General features: G+C 42.0%; 1 protein-coding gene across 7 annotated transcripts in view; it reads left to right on the plus strand.

Moving 5' to 3' along the window:
* The window catches only part of TNFRSF19 (TNF receptor superfamily member 19), a 97,273-nt gene that overhangs the window by 18,844 nt on the left and 60,351 nt on the right, over window positions 1-18,078 (plus strand). For all 7 annotated transcript variants that reach the window (XM_082365801.1, XM_082365803.1, XM_082365802.1 and 4 more), the window contains exons 2-3: window positions 5,910-6,012; window positions 8,417-8,527. In XM_082365801.1, coding sequence (XP_082221927.1) covers window positions 5,935-6,012; window positions 8,417-8,527 — 189 coding nt within the window. In that variant the 5' untranslated portion in view covers window positions 5,910-5,934. The remainder of the gene's footprint in view (window positions 1-5,909; window positions 6,013-8,416; window positions 8,528-18,078) is intronic.

The following is an 18,078-nucleotide window of genomic DNA, read 5'->3' on the forward strand; positions in this document are numbered from 1 at the left end:
TTTGGTCATTTATAAGATCACAAATAAAGACTATTCTCAAAAAGGTTACTGAATTGTTAAAATTAGAAAGATACATACCAGATCTTCCTCCTTGGTGATCTTTGTCGATATTATAGCCCTATATTCAGAAATGGGGTCCTCACCTGAATTGTGTGCTACCACCATCACTTATAGTTCAAGCTTAAGCTGTGGTTGCACAGATTTTTCCCCTATATTATTTTATCCCTTACAGCAGCCCTAAGAGTAAAAATATTATCCCTAGCTAATGAATTTCTTCATTTATTCAGCATCTGTTGGGCACATATTTTGGGTGAGTTAACAGCTCTAAAGGGAAATCGCAGTTCTTGTCATGAAGTCCTCAGACCCTAACTGATGGTAAACTCAGATGGCTTGGTTGATGATGAATGAGGGAAGGTTGCCCCCTGTGACAATAGGGAGGAGTAGGGACTGGAGCACCAGACGCCTATGTTCTTCTATGGATGGGACAACAGATGCTCAGCTGTAGCTCATGTTGCCTTAATGTGGGACTCGTGGATGCCAGGCTTTCTAATTTTTCAGGAAAATGCTCCATTTTTAATATTGAAAACTTATTTTTAAAATTAAGTGCTGTACTGACAGAGGGAAACAATGCATCCTGGCAAGATGCAATACAAGAGCTACAAAGAGAGAGAAGGAACCAGATAATCATCCTGTGAGACAGAGAGATATCCAGGGTGCTATGGAAGCACCAAGGAGGGTGCCCGTGCCAGATTTAGGGAGATCCCGGCTTGACAGATTCAGGGAAGGCATGGTAGATGAGGCACAGTGTATAGGAGAGCCCCAAGGCAAAAGAGGGGGCGGCAGTGGAGGGACCTGCAGGTTGAAGCAGCCACTGCGGTTCAGATCCAGGGGGCTGCCCCTCCCCAGCTGCTCCCGGAAACCCTGAGCTTTGCCTGGTGACGCACCAGCCCAGGTCTTCAGGATCTGGACGAGGAAGGGAAGGGGGCTGCACTTCGTTTTAGCGTCTGTTGGATTTACCCTGTCTAGAGGCTGGCCAATTAGGACGCCTCCCTGTTAGTTACCATTCATTCAAATGAGCAGGTTAACTTGATAAGCAGCCACTTTCTCTGCCGCTTAACAGAGTGTTTGCCTGCTCTGTGCTTTGGGCTCCTACCTCTTCTTTTTTGCTTGCCTGGTTCTCCTGACACCTGCTTGCATTTGCTGTAGAGCAGATGGCGAGGCAGGAATGCCACACACCTAGATTCCTGTAAACCAGCATCCTTGATCTTCTCCTGATATTTAGGCAAACCGTGAAAACCCTCGTGGGCCCATTATACATAATCTCATAATGTGTATATCTTGTGCTTGACAAGTCCTCCCCCAGATAAACAGAACACGGAATTCTGTCTATAAATGCATTTCTTTACCTTGGCCAGACCCAGAAGTTAAAAGCAATTTCAGTAAATACCTTTTTATGGCCTTATTTTTATTTTAAATATTATTACTTAAATGCTTGTTATTTCATTAACTTTTCCTTCTTTTTATGAATGCCAAAGCATTTCATAAGGTATTTCATTTGTTTCCAGGAAATTCAAGGTCACGCTTATAACACTGCACCAGCTAAATTGTTTATTTCTAAGTAGTGTGTGGCCAAGGGGTATGAAAAGTCTCCGCAGCCCTGCTTAGCTGGGAGCCCCTGCAAAGCACACCTTTGCAGCATCCTACCCCAGATGGCACCACCTCCTTTCAGGCACCTAATAACTGCTTAATCAGAGTTGGCGTTCGTTCAACGTGTTACGTGGTTACATAGCTTTGTTCGTGTTGACCAGGTGGATGTAGTCCTACTGTGCTAAGTGGAAGGGACTTGGACGCTCAGCGCGGTGGGTACAGCCCTTAGCCAAGCTGGCAAAGCACCAGGGCCCTGCCTCAGGGTCACCAAGCGTGAATTTGCTTTGGTTTCCACTGTTTCTAGTACATGTGTCCTTCGGCCCTCAGCATTCTCCCCATTGTGTGGGGATAAAGATCTACTTTAGAGGGTAGGTAGTAAGGAAAGAAGCTGCACTTCTTCTGAAGCACCGACACAGTACTTGATACCGTGAACGCTAAGTTCACACTGACCCTGTTCTCAGTCTTCGAACGCTTTCTGCAGCCTCAGTCCAGAGGTCTGAAACGCTGCCTGCCCCTCGATTGCGACTGTCTGCATCATGTCCCACATTTGTCCAGAAGGTTGCAGCCTTCAGGGGCTGTCACACACACTGGACCATTTGCTCCTCGAGGATGATATCACTAACAGTGGCGGCCACCATCGCTAACGAGTATCGAGCACTTCTTCTGGGCCAGGAACGGTGACATCTTCCAGCTGTTAAGCTCACTATTCCTCACAGCCGTCCAGGAGGCGGTACTGTCACGACGCCCAGTTCAGAGAGAAGGAGACAGACTTGGGTGAGGTCCACAGCTGGTAAGTGGTGCTCCCAAGAGCAGCAGAGCCACGGCAACATTAGCAGCCGTGAGCTTTTACTGTGTCCCAGGCCCCGGGCTGCGCATCTTACCTGCATTATTGCAGCGGACCCTCCGCACACCCCATGGAAAGGGGTGTGTTTCTGTCTCTATAGATGTGTGGTCTCAGAGGGACTTTGCTAAGAAATGGGACTGAAAACCCAGGTGTTCCGGTTGCCCTTTTCCCGTGACCATTCTCAATAACGCCCAGGCTGTTTTCAGTTATGGTGGCTTTACCTGCAGAAGACTATTTGAACTTGGCCTTTATAGCGCCTGATGGCTCTCAGGATCACCCACCCAAGTCTAAATTACATCTCAGCCTCTTGGTATAAAAAGCCAGGTTAAACAAGAAGCCACGGAAAACAGAAGTGGCGTATTTCAGTGGCACAGTTCAATCCCCAGCTCCCAGTGTAAGAAATCTTCTGTGAAGAACTGCTTGCGCTTTTTAAGCCAATTAGGATTTTTTAAAATACATCACTATATCATTTAATCCTGTGTCCTAATCTAAGGCACTGAATGCCTTGAGAAGGCAATAAGATTTTATATAAATCTGAAACAGAATGTTTATCCTGTTCACCCCAGAAGAATTAGATCTGTTACGTGCAAACAAATCTCAGGTGTTTTCCACAGTGTATTTTTCATTGTTTTGTGCTTCTTCATTCACTTAGTTAATTCAGGAAACGTTCGCTGAGCACCTTTGCGCTCGACGCTGGGAACACAGAGAATTCTAGGTGTGATCCTAGGATTGAATGCTTTAAAGGAACATTCAGTCTGGGAGTGAAACTGACCTGCGGCATGATGGGTCTTGTCCATGGACGTGGAAAGGGCTGTGGAACCTCAGGGAGGACCTCACTTCACTCAAGCTGCTTGGCTGTGGACCGCATTCAGCAGAGTGATAGTTGAGCTGGTTCTCAGAGGGACCCAAAAAGCGAAAGGCTGTCCAGACCAAGAGGGCAGGATCACGGGTGTCCAGAAGAACTGTGGGTATCGGGGCATGGCTGAGCTGGGCGGGCAGTGAGAGCAGTGACCCGTGATGAGACTGGCAGGCCGGCGGGTGAGATTATACAGGGCATAGGTGCCAGGCCGAGGAGTTCAGAAGATAATTTGCAGGGACAAACCCACCTGTACCCCTGGAAATTTAGGTGTAGCAATGCTCCTTTTGTATTTCCCATTCAAACTACTCAATTTAGCATGTGTGTTGGGAAGATAAGACAAATCAGCACATTGGCTGTAGTTCCGTTAATTTTTTTCTACCCTATCATCAAAAAATAAACCAAAATCTTTGTGATGCAAAAATCATAGTACACTGTGTTCAAATTTTCTCCTTTTTTTTGGTAGTGTATATGTGGTTTTTATCTCATCCTTTTTTTTAGGTTATAAACTTTCAAAAAGGATCATATTACGTACCTTTTTTTGCCCCAAGAGCACTATACATATATTTTTTTCATTATGAATAAAATATTTACACTACAAAGATTTTTTTAGGGTAAAGAGGGTAAAAAATTCACCTGGATCGCCACAGTATAAACCTAAACCATTGATAATATGTTGGCATATTTATTTTTGTACACAAAATGGGTGTATCTTACAAAGTCAGAATCATAGTGCCATGACTTCCAGCTTGATGTGCCTTTACAAGAAGATGCTGCAGCGTTCGTGTGCTTTACACAGTAATCAGCACCGTATCCCAGGAGAGTTTTCTGTGTAAACTAGATGCTCGATTGCCGACCGATTACGGACAGACTCTATCGATCTCTTTATTGCTCATGTTTTATGTAAATGCTTTGGTATTTATACCCTCTTTTCCATATTAGTTTACTTCCACGTAGATTTTATGTTTTTTACTTTGCAAAAATTAACACATTAAAAAAAATTGAAGACCCTGCTGGGAAAGAGATAGCCTAAAGCATACCTTTCAGGGAATGTGATTTTATCTTCTGACCCCAATCCTGTGTCTACACAGCAGCAGGTTGCATGGTTGGGTAATTGCTGGATGATTTTGAGATATGCAAGGGGAAAAAAAGCTATGACCAAGAAGCTGGAAAAGCAAAAAAAAAAAAAAAAAAAAAAAAAAAAAAAAGCCGTGTGAATTCACTCAAAATGGGTCTTTCATTCAACTAAGCTTAAAAATGATTTTTCATTGCCCTGGTGGTTGGACCTGCTGGGGCAGCTGGGATGACCACCTGGGTTGGTCCCCAGGCGGGGGTGGGGCGCGCCCCTGGCTGGCTGCTTGGTCCACGGTTAGGACAGCAGCCTGCTCTGCCCGCTTCCTTTGTTGTTATTGTTGCTGTTTTTCTTGAGCTCTTTGCTTCTGGTTGTTCTCTGCTCTGGTTTCTTTCCAGTTAGTCAGGTTCTCTGCTCTGGGTTTCTGTTAAAGAGAAACTGAACCATTTTTTCTCTGCCTGATCGATGGAGCGACCAGGTGAGTCTTCACTTTTTAAAAATTTTCAAATAAATCTCTTCTCTTGACATTGAGTGAATCTGTAAAACAAAACAAGACAGATTCGTTTCTACATTTTCGATCATTCCTGGTAAAGATATAGAGGCTTAGTTTACCTTTTCTTGAAATGTCAGGATAGTGCCTCCAATTCATCACTTGTAAATGATTTTTAGATGGTTTTAAATAAATGCTCATTTTTCTGCTAGTAGATGATTTGCACTGCACTGGTTTGGGGAAGAGCTCACAAATGCCAGATGTTAGCTATTTCTGCTTCTTAGTGGAGCTGAAGGCCCAATACCCAAGCACACAGTTTTTATTAAACGGAGCAGGTTGTTTTCAGGTGTATGTGACACGGGGACATTGGAGCCACCCACCTGGGTTTGCATCCAGCTCTGCCTCTCACTGGCGATGTGACCTTGAGCAAGTGACTCAGGCCTCTCTGAGCCTCAGTCTCCCCAGCTCTAAAACGGGGATAATGACAGTATCCACCTTCTAGAGTAGTTGTGAAGATGAAATGAGTTCTGCTAAAAATAGTACCTGGCATGGCGTGCTTAGCGTGTGTTAATTGTTATTTTATCTTTGTTATCATCCAGTATGACTAAACCCGTATAAATGGAAGGTTTCTATAAGTCACAGTTTGAACGTAATTCTCTGCTGGGTGAAGTCGACTGGACACTGTAGAGACTTGGATAGAAAGAAAATAAAGGCATGTGTAGCCTGGGAACTCAGAGCCAGCAGGAGTTTTGTATATACTTTGTAGGTAGACAAAGCTTCAATTCTCATAACCTAAATTTGTAAAGAATTACATAGTATTTGTCTATGGTATCCTTTTAAAAGGTGATTCCTTTTAAAACATAAATAGTGTTATGTTTTACTAACATACTAAATAATATTATGTTTTACTAGTGTATATAATAAATGGTAACATTGTATAATAAATACAGAATGCAGTCACTCATGTTATTAATGTTAAACGTATCTTCTTATCTTTTAGAGCTCTTCAACCAGAAATACATTTAATGAGAGCGATGGCTTTCAAAGTGCTACTAGAACAACAGAAAGCATTTTTCACGGTTGTAGTTTTACTAGCCTGTTTGGTAAGTCAACTCTTTACTTTCATAAGAATGTGGGGAAAGAATTCATAGAACTAGTACCCAATCTATTTTCTATTTCTAACCCCATATCTTAAAATTTTCTTTCAAATTCATTTTATCATTGTTGCATTTAATTAATAAGTCAAAGGTTGCTGTTGGGTCTTGACTTTTGTAACAGTGGTCGCAATTATTTATTTAAATCTAGGTGAAGTCATAAAAATCACAGCATCACTCGTTGCCACATGATAATGATACTCCATTGAGTTTATAGGCAGATGCCTGTCACAGCACAGCCTAACAAGACCTTAGATTCTAGTTTGGAGCCCATGACTTCACAGTTTGTGAAAAATTAGGAATCATTTCTTAAATGCTACTGTTTTATTTAGTTATTTATATCCTTCTTGGTTTCAAAAAGCATCAAAGATAGATGGAGAATTGTAATGTTTGAAAGCTTTAACACAAAACATCTATGAAGCTGTTCAAAAGAATTACTGAAACATTTAATCTGGAGATGTAGTCATGATCTACAAATGTAAAAAGAATTATTTACACTGAAGACAGTTCCTGAAGTCTTCTTGGAAGACAAAGTAAGAGGAAATGGGGTCCGATTGGAGTCTGACATGCAGATAGATGTAAGGAAAACATCCCTTCCTTGAGTTGAGGTTGTTAAACGTTGGAAGAAATGGTCCACAACAGAAGCTGTGGCATTTCTTTCTCAAAGCGATGCAGTGTCTTTGTGGTGGAGGGGAATCTCCTCTCTCCCTTAAATAAAACCAAACTCCTCTAAGATTGGTTGTTAATGAAGGTTAAGAAAGGTGGGAGGTGATTACTAGACCTTTAGCCCCAAATCATGGTTTAGTCTTGAACCCCACCTTGAATTCTCCCTTCTGCCTGCTCTAGAGGTTAAGGCTGTGATTTTATTTAAGGAGGTTGGCTGACTTCATTATAGATATTTGCTTCAAGGTGGAGGCAGTTTGTACTGAATAACTTCCCATCGTTATAACCATCAAAAACCATTTCTGTGCACTTGTGCGATGGACGTTACACACACCAGTCTCTGTTCCCCCAGTGCTTCCTAAGGTTCTCAGTTTTCCTTTAGGGAAACAAAATTGTATCAATAGTCAGGAATGTTACTGAGGGAGTCCCTGCTTGATGTAAGAGTTTGAACTGAATGTTGTCACCAGTCTGAGATTCTGTTAATATCAACATTTTTAATGAAATACCATCTGTTAAGAAGCAGATATACACACTTTGGTAGGATGGTGTGTGTAAGACGAACTTACCATTTTTAGGTAAAATAAGAAATAAAGGCTATATCTTGAAAATGACTTACAACCTTTGTTTTTGCAAAGCAGATAATCTTTCCATTTAAGTCCTATGCTGTGAACCAAAGTTATTGTTAGGACACAGAGAACAGACTTGTGGTTGCCAAGGGGGAGGGAATGGGGGAGGGATGGATTGGGAGTTTGGGGTTAGCAGATGCAAACTATTACATATAGAATGGATAAACAACAAGGTCCTACTATATAGCACAGGGAACTATATTCAATATCTGGAGATAAACCATAATGGAAAAGAATATGAAAAAGAATGTATATATATGTATAACTGAATCAATTTGCTGTACAGCAGAAATTAGCACAACATTGTAAATCAACTATACTAATTTTTAAAAAAAGTGTATTGTTAGGTCCCATTTAAGTGGCAAAATGGCAATCAGTAGGAAAGTAAGTTCATGTTTACATGACATTTTTACTCTGAAGCGTTCAGAGAATTGGTCCATTGTTATTGTCATCATTATCAGGAATTTTACTGATCTCACGATTGTCAGAATTTTTTGAATGATGAACTCTAAGTAAATGGAATTCAGCTGAAAAACTTCTGCATCAAAGCTGGGTATCAGATATGTCTAAAGGATAATAGCAAAGTTCTTGGGACTAGTATATGTATTCCATTTATTTATTTATTCAACTCATTATGGGTGAATATGTTTTCTTAAAGAGCAAAAATATAATTCTTGAATTCAGATTTTTTCAGGTTGCAAAAGGACCTTGGTCTCTGCGTAACTGTTCTTTTATACATCTTCTTATTTAGAAAAGAGAGCAGTTTCTACCTATTTTTACCTTGGGTACTCAGAAAAGTGTCAGAAGAAGATAGCAGTTAAATCCAGAAAAAGAGAACTCTCATTCAAGGAATACAGAGAGGAATCAGGCTTGTTGATTTAATTGTTCCACTGACTTTTCCAGAAAGTGTTTTTTCTTCCTGAAGTGAAAACTGAATTGGCCTCACTCTGAATTAATGTTTACATTCAGTGATTATGTGAATAACACTGAAGATACTCTTCCTTTTTTGTGAAAAATAGAATTAACTTCCCTTAAGATAACGTTTTGTGGAACATTTTTTTCAGGCGTGTAGAGTGATCTGTGAAACAGGAGACTGTGGACAGCAGGAATTCAGGGATCGGTCGGGAAACTGTGTTCTCTGCAAGCAGTGCGGGCCAGGCATGGAGTTGTCCAAGGTAACTGTCGGGCGTGTGGGAAAGTTGTAGATCTGTGTCTTTAAAATGCGTTCTTTTCGGCTCAATCCTTTCAGTTAATGACTAGTGAAATTTCTTGGTTCGTCATGTCCCTTTAGCCAAATATTGCACAATTCCCTTTTCAGTACATTCGATTCATGTGTCTTACTGAGATAAAAGAAATAGATTCTAATAACCGTAATTCAATAAATGTCATTGTTTTGTATAGTTTAGTGTTTATTGTATTTTATTGAAAGAATAGAATCATTAAACAACAAGGTCCTACTGTATAGCACAGGGAATTATTCAGTGTCCCGTGAAAAACTGTAATGAAAAAGTATATGAATAATGGGATCACTTTGCTGTACAGCAGAAATTAACACAACATTGTAAATCAACTATACTTCAATAAAATAAATTTTAAAAAATAGAATCATTAAGGTTTATTTGCTTTAATTAAAAAGAATCAACATTCTACTAAAGATTTAAAAGTAAAACATTGATAACAGAAAATGGTAATAATACTATTTACTGGGCCTTCTTTTTCTTAAAATTAAGGTTACAATTACTAGTCAAGAAAAACAGAGCCCAGCAGTGTCTTAAGTAACCGGGCTCCAAGGGAGCAGTTCTTTTCCAAGCCAGAGTTTTGAACATTGTTTTGACAGTGCCAGTACGATTATTAATTTTCCCACTTTGAGTATATGCTACTCCCAGGAGCATCTTAAATGTATTCATCTTCACCACTGCTTGTGAAGCAGCTGTGTTCCAACGGGGTGGATTCAGAGTTCTGGGTGTTCCCAGGCCCTTCTTTGTTGTGAGCATGCTCAGAGGCACACATGCATTTGCTTTATTTTCTGACCTTTTGAAGACGTTACCAGTTGTGGACAATTGATGTATCGTTTTGTTCTAAAGAATGCACCAAGGTCTTCCTGTTAGAAAAGGAACAAAAGATATGTCTTTATTTTAAGTGACTTTTCAAAGAGAAGTCCTTTTCCCTACGGTCTGCTGTTCTCTGAATTTGAGTCTTGTCATTCATAGATTTTTTGATCGATGATCTGCAAACAGCAGGAAACAAAGAATTATGCATTCCACAAGTGATTCCTGGCGGATGGCCTCTCTGGGTGTTGTGTTTAATATGTTGGCTTTCAGCTTCTTGTGCCATCCACTTGGAAGGAACTGGCTGAATTTTGAACTCTGCGGTGTCTAGTTGCTGAAGCACCCCGGCCGATGTTTTTTAAATCCCTGTGGATTGTAGTAACATGGCATTTTCAGACATAGGTTTTGCTCTGTTGGATGTAAAAAGGTCTTTTATAACAGCAGACCTGCATATCTAGGATATGTCAACAAAGTAGTTAAGAATGCGATTGTGCCCGGGAGGAAAACAGTGATGTTTCTACCCTTCAGAGTTCTTTTGTCAAATCTCTGTGAAAATATGAATATATCACAGATTCGAAGAGATGAGTGAATCATTTCTAAGAAATTGCTCCCTAACCTTCATTCTTTATCTAGAGAATGAAGATGAAGGTTCTGTCAGCTCGCAGTATTTTTTTTTAAATCCATCCTCTGAGATTATCTGATAACAGTTTCTGTATTTCATAATTTCCCACAGATATCCGTAAGAAATATTTTTCATTAGGTAGTAATTTTCCCTGAGTATTGCAATAGCTGTCCAACTTTATTTCATCAGGAGCCACCAAAAGGAAGCAATCTGAATAACCCTGCCTGTGTGTACTTATTTTAGTTATTAATATTTATGATCATTTTCCTCATTAAAAAAAAAAGACCAGGACAAAAAATTGAGTGAGAAAGAGTAAAAGTAAAGGTAACGACATCACTGAAATATTAGATTCTCAGGACCCACTCAGAAGCACAAATTTACAAATGTAGATAGAGGGTGTTCCTGCCTGTGTTGAGGTGTCCACCCTGCGGGCAGGCAACCCCTCAGCTTTCACCCTCACTGTCTTAAACAGACCGCCCAGCTCCTTTTAACAGACACTTAGTGAATCTTTGCTCAAGGAGTGGACCAATCTGTCAGCCTCGGATAGGTTTTGGAAAAAAAAGATGACAGTTAAATCTAGTAATATAAAAGTTAATGGATGTGTGATTGTGTGTTGCAAATAATGTTTTGCCAAGTCTTTTAGCTTGGGTTTAGCTCTTAGTAAATAAAATTAGCAAGTGAGCCTCGCTCAGGGTCTAAAATGTAAAGCGTAAGAAAGGCAAAGGAGTCAAACATACCTATGGAAGTAAAAATATATTTTTATTTTCCAGTTAATTAATCAAGGCAAAGGATGTGAGTTTTTTATAAGCAATTACTTTGGAGCTGGAAGTTTCTAAACTGTCCACTCATGAATTTGCAGTTTCTTCCTTCCAGGCTGCCTTTATTAAATTTTTAGCAAGAACATATATCTTTCAAAGGAAAGAAGAGTAAGTTCTGAGTATATTAAAATCAGATAAATCACTTAAATTGACAAGTATGTTCAACTGGTTAATTGTCACTTCCAAGCTTTGCAAATCAAGGCAAAATTTATTTTTGTCACTGAGACTAAGTTTTTGTTAAATTGTTAGATAACTACATTTATAAATAGTCTATTTGCTTGTTGCTTGGAATACTAAATATATCATGGCAGGGGTGGTTACCTGTTAATTTGTAATGAAGCAGATGAGTACAAGAGTCTTTACTTTTTTAACTGAGGTGTACCATTTTGGTTACCAGTGGTGTTTGAAATTTTGAAAGCACAATAAATAGCAAATATTTTATAATTATGAAAAAGGAAAGCTGGATCAAATTATTGATATCCACAACTAAAGTTTTCTTTATATTAAGAATTTTAAAAAGAACATTTTCACCAAACACAGAGCTTTTAATAATCTTTATTCTAACATTATTATGTAACTTATTCTGCTGTACTAAGCATAATTTAAAACTTCTGTCCATTTTTCTACTATCATGTCTATCCAAAATAAATTCCGGGTCGTGAGGTTCTTCGAATTACAAACATATATCTATACCTTAAAACTCAAGCTTGGAAATACTTTGGGTAAGCAGGTACAGTTAAAATTTCCATCTGTGGTTTTATTACTCCTATTTATTATTTTCTTTGGAAGGCATTCAGTCCTGCCTTTTCACAAGGTATGGCTTGCTCTCCCATGGTTAGGTCTCTACATTAGGACATGCAGTTGGGCTTGTTGGAAGGTGCCGGAAGAGCTTTCCTGGGGCAGCGTGTGCTCTGCTCACCTGTGGCGTGTGGTCGCTGTTTCCCGACCGCTTTTCACTTCCTTTCAGTTGTGAGAGCGTAAGGAATCTACGCAGTAGCTCCAGGTTCAGTAAGACCCTTGATGCTTGTTGCGAGCAGTGCCCTTCTCAGCTTTGGCCACTTTTTAAACGAGTACTTATTTTAACCTCTCACCCTGGATACTTTGCGTGTGTTCACCTGCAGGGTGTGTCTTAACCTAAAAAATATGGACTCTCTCTCAAAATGTCTTTAATTGTGAGTCTGTGATATATACCATGCAACGAAAATAGCTGACATTGGCCAACATGTCTTATAGTGAGCCAGGTTCTAGGTGATCTTTGTATGACATAAGGAATTCTTACAGCATAGGTCTTAAGTGGGGAATATAACTACCCCTGTTTACAGATGGGACACAGAGGTTAGTCGGTGTGTCCACCATCACTGTAAGTAAGTGACAGTGTGGGGGAGGAGGGGGGGCTCTTGGGGTCACCGTCTGCCTCCCGTCTTGATAATGCCTGAGGACGGCACACCTGGCAGGACTTTCTGTGCTGATGCGCGTGGTCTCTACCTGTGCCGTTCAGCACGGGTGCTATGAGCCGCTGTGGTTACCGAGCACGTGAACTGTGGCTGGTGTCACCGAGGACCTGGGTTGCTTATTTTATTTCATTTTAAGTAATGAAATTTAAGTTTCCCCATGTGAGGTTATGGTTGTCGTATTGGACAGTGTCGTTCTAGAATGATCGACTTCCCGCCAGAAGTTGTGGCTTAGGACCAACTTTGAAAACAGAGACAAATGTCCCAGCGTGTGCGATGCAGGAGCTGCTCCCGGCAGCGGCGGCCTTCCACTCCTCCTCCTGCGGGTGTCGGCATTGTCCTGGTCCCCACCTGTCCCTCCCGCTCCACGGGCCCCGCCCACCACTGCTGCCCTGGGGCCACCTGAGCCCTAGCATCTCAGCAGCCCTTTTGGTTCCCAGGTCCCTCCCACAGAGCCCCAAGCGCCATCTCCGTCATTTCGGCTCCTTTTAGTAACTCAGCTTAGGAAGTCGTTTTCCTGAATCTTTGGGAAAATATGTGACGGGTCACCGAGCCATTTAGAGTCTGTTTTGAGGATTTTATCCCCTTGAGCCATATTTACTCTCTCCCCCACTGCAGGGTTTAATTTTTAGTCTTTGAAAGTTTATGATAAAGATAATGAATAATGTCTTTTTCCTATTTCCGAGGCAAAAAATACCGAATATGATTTCCATGGCTCTGTAAGCAGCTACGCTGGGCGTTTTGACCGCAACCGTGTGCGTGAGTGTTCGGTGGCGTCCCGGGGGCTCGTGAGAGTGAGTGGGAGATGATTTTTGTTTTCCCGAAGTGACCACATTAGACTTGAATTCTCACCGTCTAGCGTTTGCCCGGCCACGGCCCCTCCTCCGCACCAAGCATTAATGCCAACAGTGTGCTTTTAACACGATCGCCTCCCGGCAGTAAATCAAGAAACTAGTTTTTGCATGAGCCTCTGGAAACAGACTTCAAGTCTCTGGAACGGTTTTCAAAGTAAGCTTTTGCTAAGCAATTATTGGGATGACTTTAGTTACTGTGAAAAAAGTTAACTCTTGTAAACAACAACATCCTTCCCTCCACACGGGTGCATGCGGGGCTTCCTATTTTTAAAGACATCTACTCTTTGGAAAACTGTTTACAACCTTATGAAGAAAATCACACAAAAAAATTAATGTAATTTTCAAGCATGAAAGAGATTCATTTCTGCCATTTAATTACAGTGTCGCTCACTTTATTTGTGTTTAATTATACCTAATCAAGCCCAGTGGTGTTTGGCAGATATTAACAAGCTCTAGCTTGTAATTTTTTCGTTAGAAAACTCAACTATGGGTTTTCACAAACCAGAAGTTGGGGGGATATGTCTTTGGTGTTGTTTTCTTAAAGGAAATTAAAAAGCTGATTGCTGCACACCAGTGACACCTGAATCTAATTTGTCATTTCCATTTGTGTGCCCTAGATTTTCTTTGTAAATAATTCTTTCTCCATCCAATTTGAGCTTTCAAAGTTCAAAGAACCCAAGTTAATACTTATTGGCTGTACAAATAAATAGTGCTTTTGACCGGAGGCCCCTGGTTGTGTTTCCCGGATAATTCATGGTCTGTGAGGATCTCCCCTGTCGGGGGGGCGGGCCTGCTCCCCCGGTGTGTAGGTGGGATCCACTGGTGCTTTTTGTTCAGTTCTGGATTTGCAGAGGGAGAGAAGAGAGAAGGGGATATGAGCACTGTTTACTTGGAGTCATTTTGCCACTGGAAAGCCACCAAATGTGGCTTAAAAATATTGGGCAGAGTGACAGAGCCACGGCTGCCCCCAGCTTGGGTGGAAGAAGCCCAGTTGGGTCCAACCCTCTCTTGCTTTGGAACCAAGATAAGGAAACTGCTCACATCTCCACCCGCCCAGGGGGAAGACTTGGCCTTACCAGCTAGGAGATATTGCTGTGGCCCTTACGGGCTTTTGCTCCCTGGGATAAAATAATAGTAGTAGTACTAATACTAATACTACTACTAATAATAAACTTTAGCAAATACTGCTTCACACAATATTTGTTCATCCGTCTGTTTACCCAGCAAGCAGCTCTTTATTACGCACTGGCTTAACTACGGTGAAAGAGAACATATTCAGTGGCACTTGCTGAAGTTGGCAGGGCAGGCATCGTTCAGAACCTTTGCAGTAGGCATGGGGATTTTACAGGGGGGAGGGAAGGGGCTGATCTCCGAATACAGCCTGGATGAGTGGGAATTCATAGCCGAGGAGCAGGGGTCGAGTCAGTGATGGGAATTACTACCAGGGGACATGAGAGGAAGAGTTTCTGACCAAAGCCGACCCGACAGGATTCTTGCTGAACACAGGGTGGGACGGTAGGATGTCACCTGGGGGGTGGGAGGCTGAGGACCCTGAGGGTGGGGTCCTGGTTAAGCCGACCCCGCAGGGTTCTTGCTGGAACTACATTTCACGAGGACATGCGCAGATGGGCTGGGAGGAGGTCCAGGATCCCGACTCGAGCGTGCTCACGCAGAGAACCTTTGACAGCTCCAGGGACGTGGGCTTTGGGGAAGCGGGGTAGGGGGCGATGTCAGATGCCAAGGGTTAGTCACTTCTTTTATGATTTGGGGAAGTAAGTAGGAACCCTATGGCAATGCTTTTTTTTTTTTTAATTGCATTCTTTTTTATCCATGTGTATATTTTCCCACCTCAAAGTTTATTAATAAAAAGGTCTCCTCGGCGATTCAGGGAAGTCCTAGGTATCTCCTTTAAGCTTTAAGGTACCAGGTCATAATTTCAAAAATAAAGGACTGCCGTATTGTTTTAAAGCCTCAGTGCATTTCTAGCGTTGATATTAATGGCAGACCGTCCTCCATAAAAATAAAACATGTAACTAATTCTGGAGCCCAGGCCAGTGACTGACTCACTCTTCCCTCCCCCTTCTCCTCCCTCTCCCTTAGCCTCCCACACCAAACATACACACACACACACACACACACACACACAGTCCTTCTAATAACTGGTGAGAGGGAGAACTCAGTACAACCTGGAAAGTGTCAAAGAAAACCAGAACAGGACAGAGGTTAAAGCAGTAAACACAAATTCTATTCAGGAGCTTTTGCAACAGGAGAAGAGAGACCTCGCTCTAGAGCTGCATTCAGCTCCAAATCCAACGTGGACACATGGGGGGTTATAGCCCAGGAGCAGAGCGGGCGTCAGGGTGGGCAATCACCAAGAGGAAACAGCGGAGGAAGGGGGATCCTGGCTAAATAGACACCAGGATTCCTGCTGCAGGCAGACAGGGGACCAGGCATCACCTGGGGCAGGGGGTAGGGTGGGTGGCTTGGGAGGTCAGGTATGGAGAATAAGCAGGTACCGAGGATGGGGGATTCTGGCTAAACCAACCGGGCAGGATCCTTGGACAACCGCGTTCTTCAAGACCAGACCTAAGAACGGGGTGCAGTTGAAAAAGTGGCTCAAAGACGCCTGCAGACTTTGGTCAAGCAGAGAGTCTGTCAAAGGAAAGACTAAGCAGAGCCAGCGTGGGCAGCCTGCCCCTTCCTCCTGTCACCATGGACCTGTCCACACCTCTGCTTCTGTCCCCAAAGGAAGTACTGTGCCTGGGAGCTCGCCCCCTTGTACCCCAAGGTAACGCGGGAAAAACCAAAAGATCTGATACTGTTGATATTTTCATGAGATGCCCAATTAGATCACGTGATCCTTGCCAGCTCAGCTGGCAGCGCTCGAAGGGTGCCCTCTGTGCCGCAGCACCTGGCATGCAGTGATGAGTAAGAGCAGCTCCCGTGGGGTAACAACCTGCATCCCTGTGGAGGAACCCGCGCTCAGGGGCTGATGCCGGCGCTCCCCACAATGCGCTGAGCGGGGTGAACAAAAAGGAGACGCAGAACGGTTGTCCACACACGAGGAGGGTGTGTCTGGGAGGTTTCCCCAAACCTGGCATAGTGGGGGAGTAGGAAGTTAGGGACGAAGGATGGAAAGACGGGTTACCATGGGACAGGGGCTGGTGACCCCCCCGCCTCGGTCTCTCTGTCTCTCTGTCTCTGTCACTCTCTCTGTCTTTGTCTCTCTCTCTCCGTTGTTTCGCCTCCTTCTGTTTCTCTTGGTAGTTGTTTACTGAACTTAATATGGAAGATTTCAAGGCATTTTTAACTACCTCGTTTTACTGAATGAAATAAAAACATCAAGGTAGACATTTATATGGGGGGTAATTTAATATTTATATGCTTTTTATAGCCTGGATTTCAAATAATTATGGCGTCTCTACATTTATGGTGCTTTAGAAATATGACAAATCAGCTGTAAATGTGGTCGCTGCCATGGACGCTATACAGTAATTCTTTGGAAATAATTGCTCTGAATTTCTAGTTAATTCAAGATGTCTAGTTAATTTAACATGTGGAATGATCTCTTCATACACTTCTTAGACTCTCATGAACTGAAAGCAATGATATTATTCGTAAAAGTTTAAAAATAATATTAGGCTGTGTTTCTAATAATCTTTTTTTAAATGGCAAATACTTTAGAGAAAGTATATATTTTAAACATTTTATTGAAGTGTAGTTGATTTACAACGTTGTGTTAATTTCTGCTGTACAGCAGAGTGACTCAGCTATACATACGTACGTTCTTTTTCATCTTCTTTTCCACATGGTTTATCATAAGATATTGAACGTAGTTCCCTCTACAGTAGGACCTTGTTGTTTATCCATCCTACACATACTAGTTTGCATCTGCTAATCCCTAACTCCCACTCCATCCCTCCCTCCCCCACCTACCCCCTTCCCCTTGGCAACCACACGTCTGTTCTCTGTGTCTGTGAGTCTGTTTCTGAGAGAAAATATATTTTGAATAAAATTCCCCCAAATAATCAATCTCTGTTCAAGTATGGCTCATGGTACCTGCTCTGTACATTTTGGTACTCTTTTGTGATAGTGATGATACAAAGCCTTATCTCAACCCCTCACCTAAATCTGCCCCAAAGAAAATGGCTACAGCTGCCACCAGAGCATATAAACTGCAGGCAGAAATAGTAAGCCAATATCCAGTTAATAAAGGCAAGCTATGATGCATTTGGAGCCTGGCTTTGTTTTCTTTCTATACATGGTTTGGTCCAGTGTAGAATGAACCAAAAAAAAAAAAAAGTTTCATGAAATCCTCATTCTATAAAATCTAATGACACGTAAATCACACACAACGATACATGGCAAAAGCTCATCGGTCAAAGCGGTCCTTATGTACAATATAAACTCTAGACACGGCCAGGAATCAAAAAAGAAGCACAAAGATTTCCCAACACTAAAGTATATGTTCTTTCTCAAAAGAGATGAAACTGTCAACACACCTGTGTATATTCTTTCAAGTTCATTTCTAGTCAGATCATTTCTCTAGTTTCTCAGGACTGGAGAGAGGAAGTGAGTGGCTGTAGACAGCAACGCTCAGCAGGAGGAAGGGAGGCCAGCTGACCAGCTGGCAGAGGCGTTAGAACAGCAGACCGGCCCCACAGACCCAGGACTGCCTAGTTCTTTGTATGACGGCACAACGCAGTAGTGGATTCAACCAGGAAAGGTTAAATTCTATCTTATGTACCCGTTTTCAAAAGGAGGTACTTGGGATTCGTTTTAGAAAAAGTTTTATTCAATAAAAATGTTTTAGATGGAAAGTGATGTTTGAAGTAGCCTAGAAAAAACTGGGGTCTGAAGATCCCTTTGTTCCCCAGTGAAGCTTTATTATACCGGAATCAAGGAAATCGGTCTGTTGGGCTGTAGAGAATCC

This window comes from Balaenoptera borealis, assembly GCF_965194805.1.
Source record: "Balaenoptera borealis genome assembly, chromosome: 18".
Taxonomy (NCBI): Eukaryota; Metazoa; Chordata; class Mammalia; order Artiodactyla; family Balaenopteridae; genus Balaenoptera; species Balaenoptera borealis.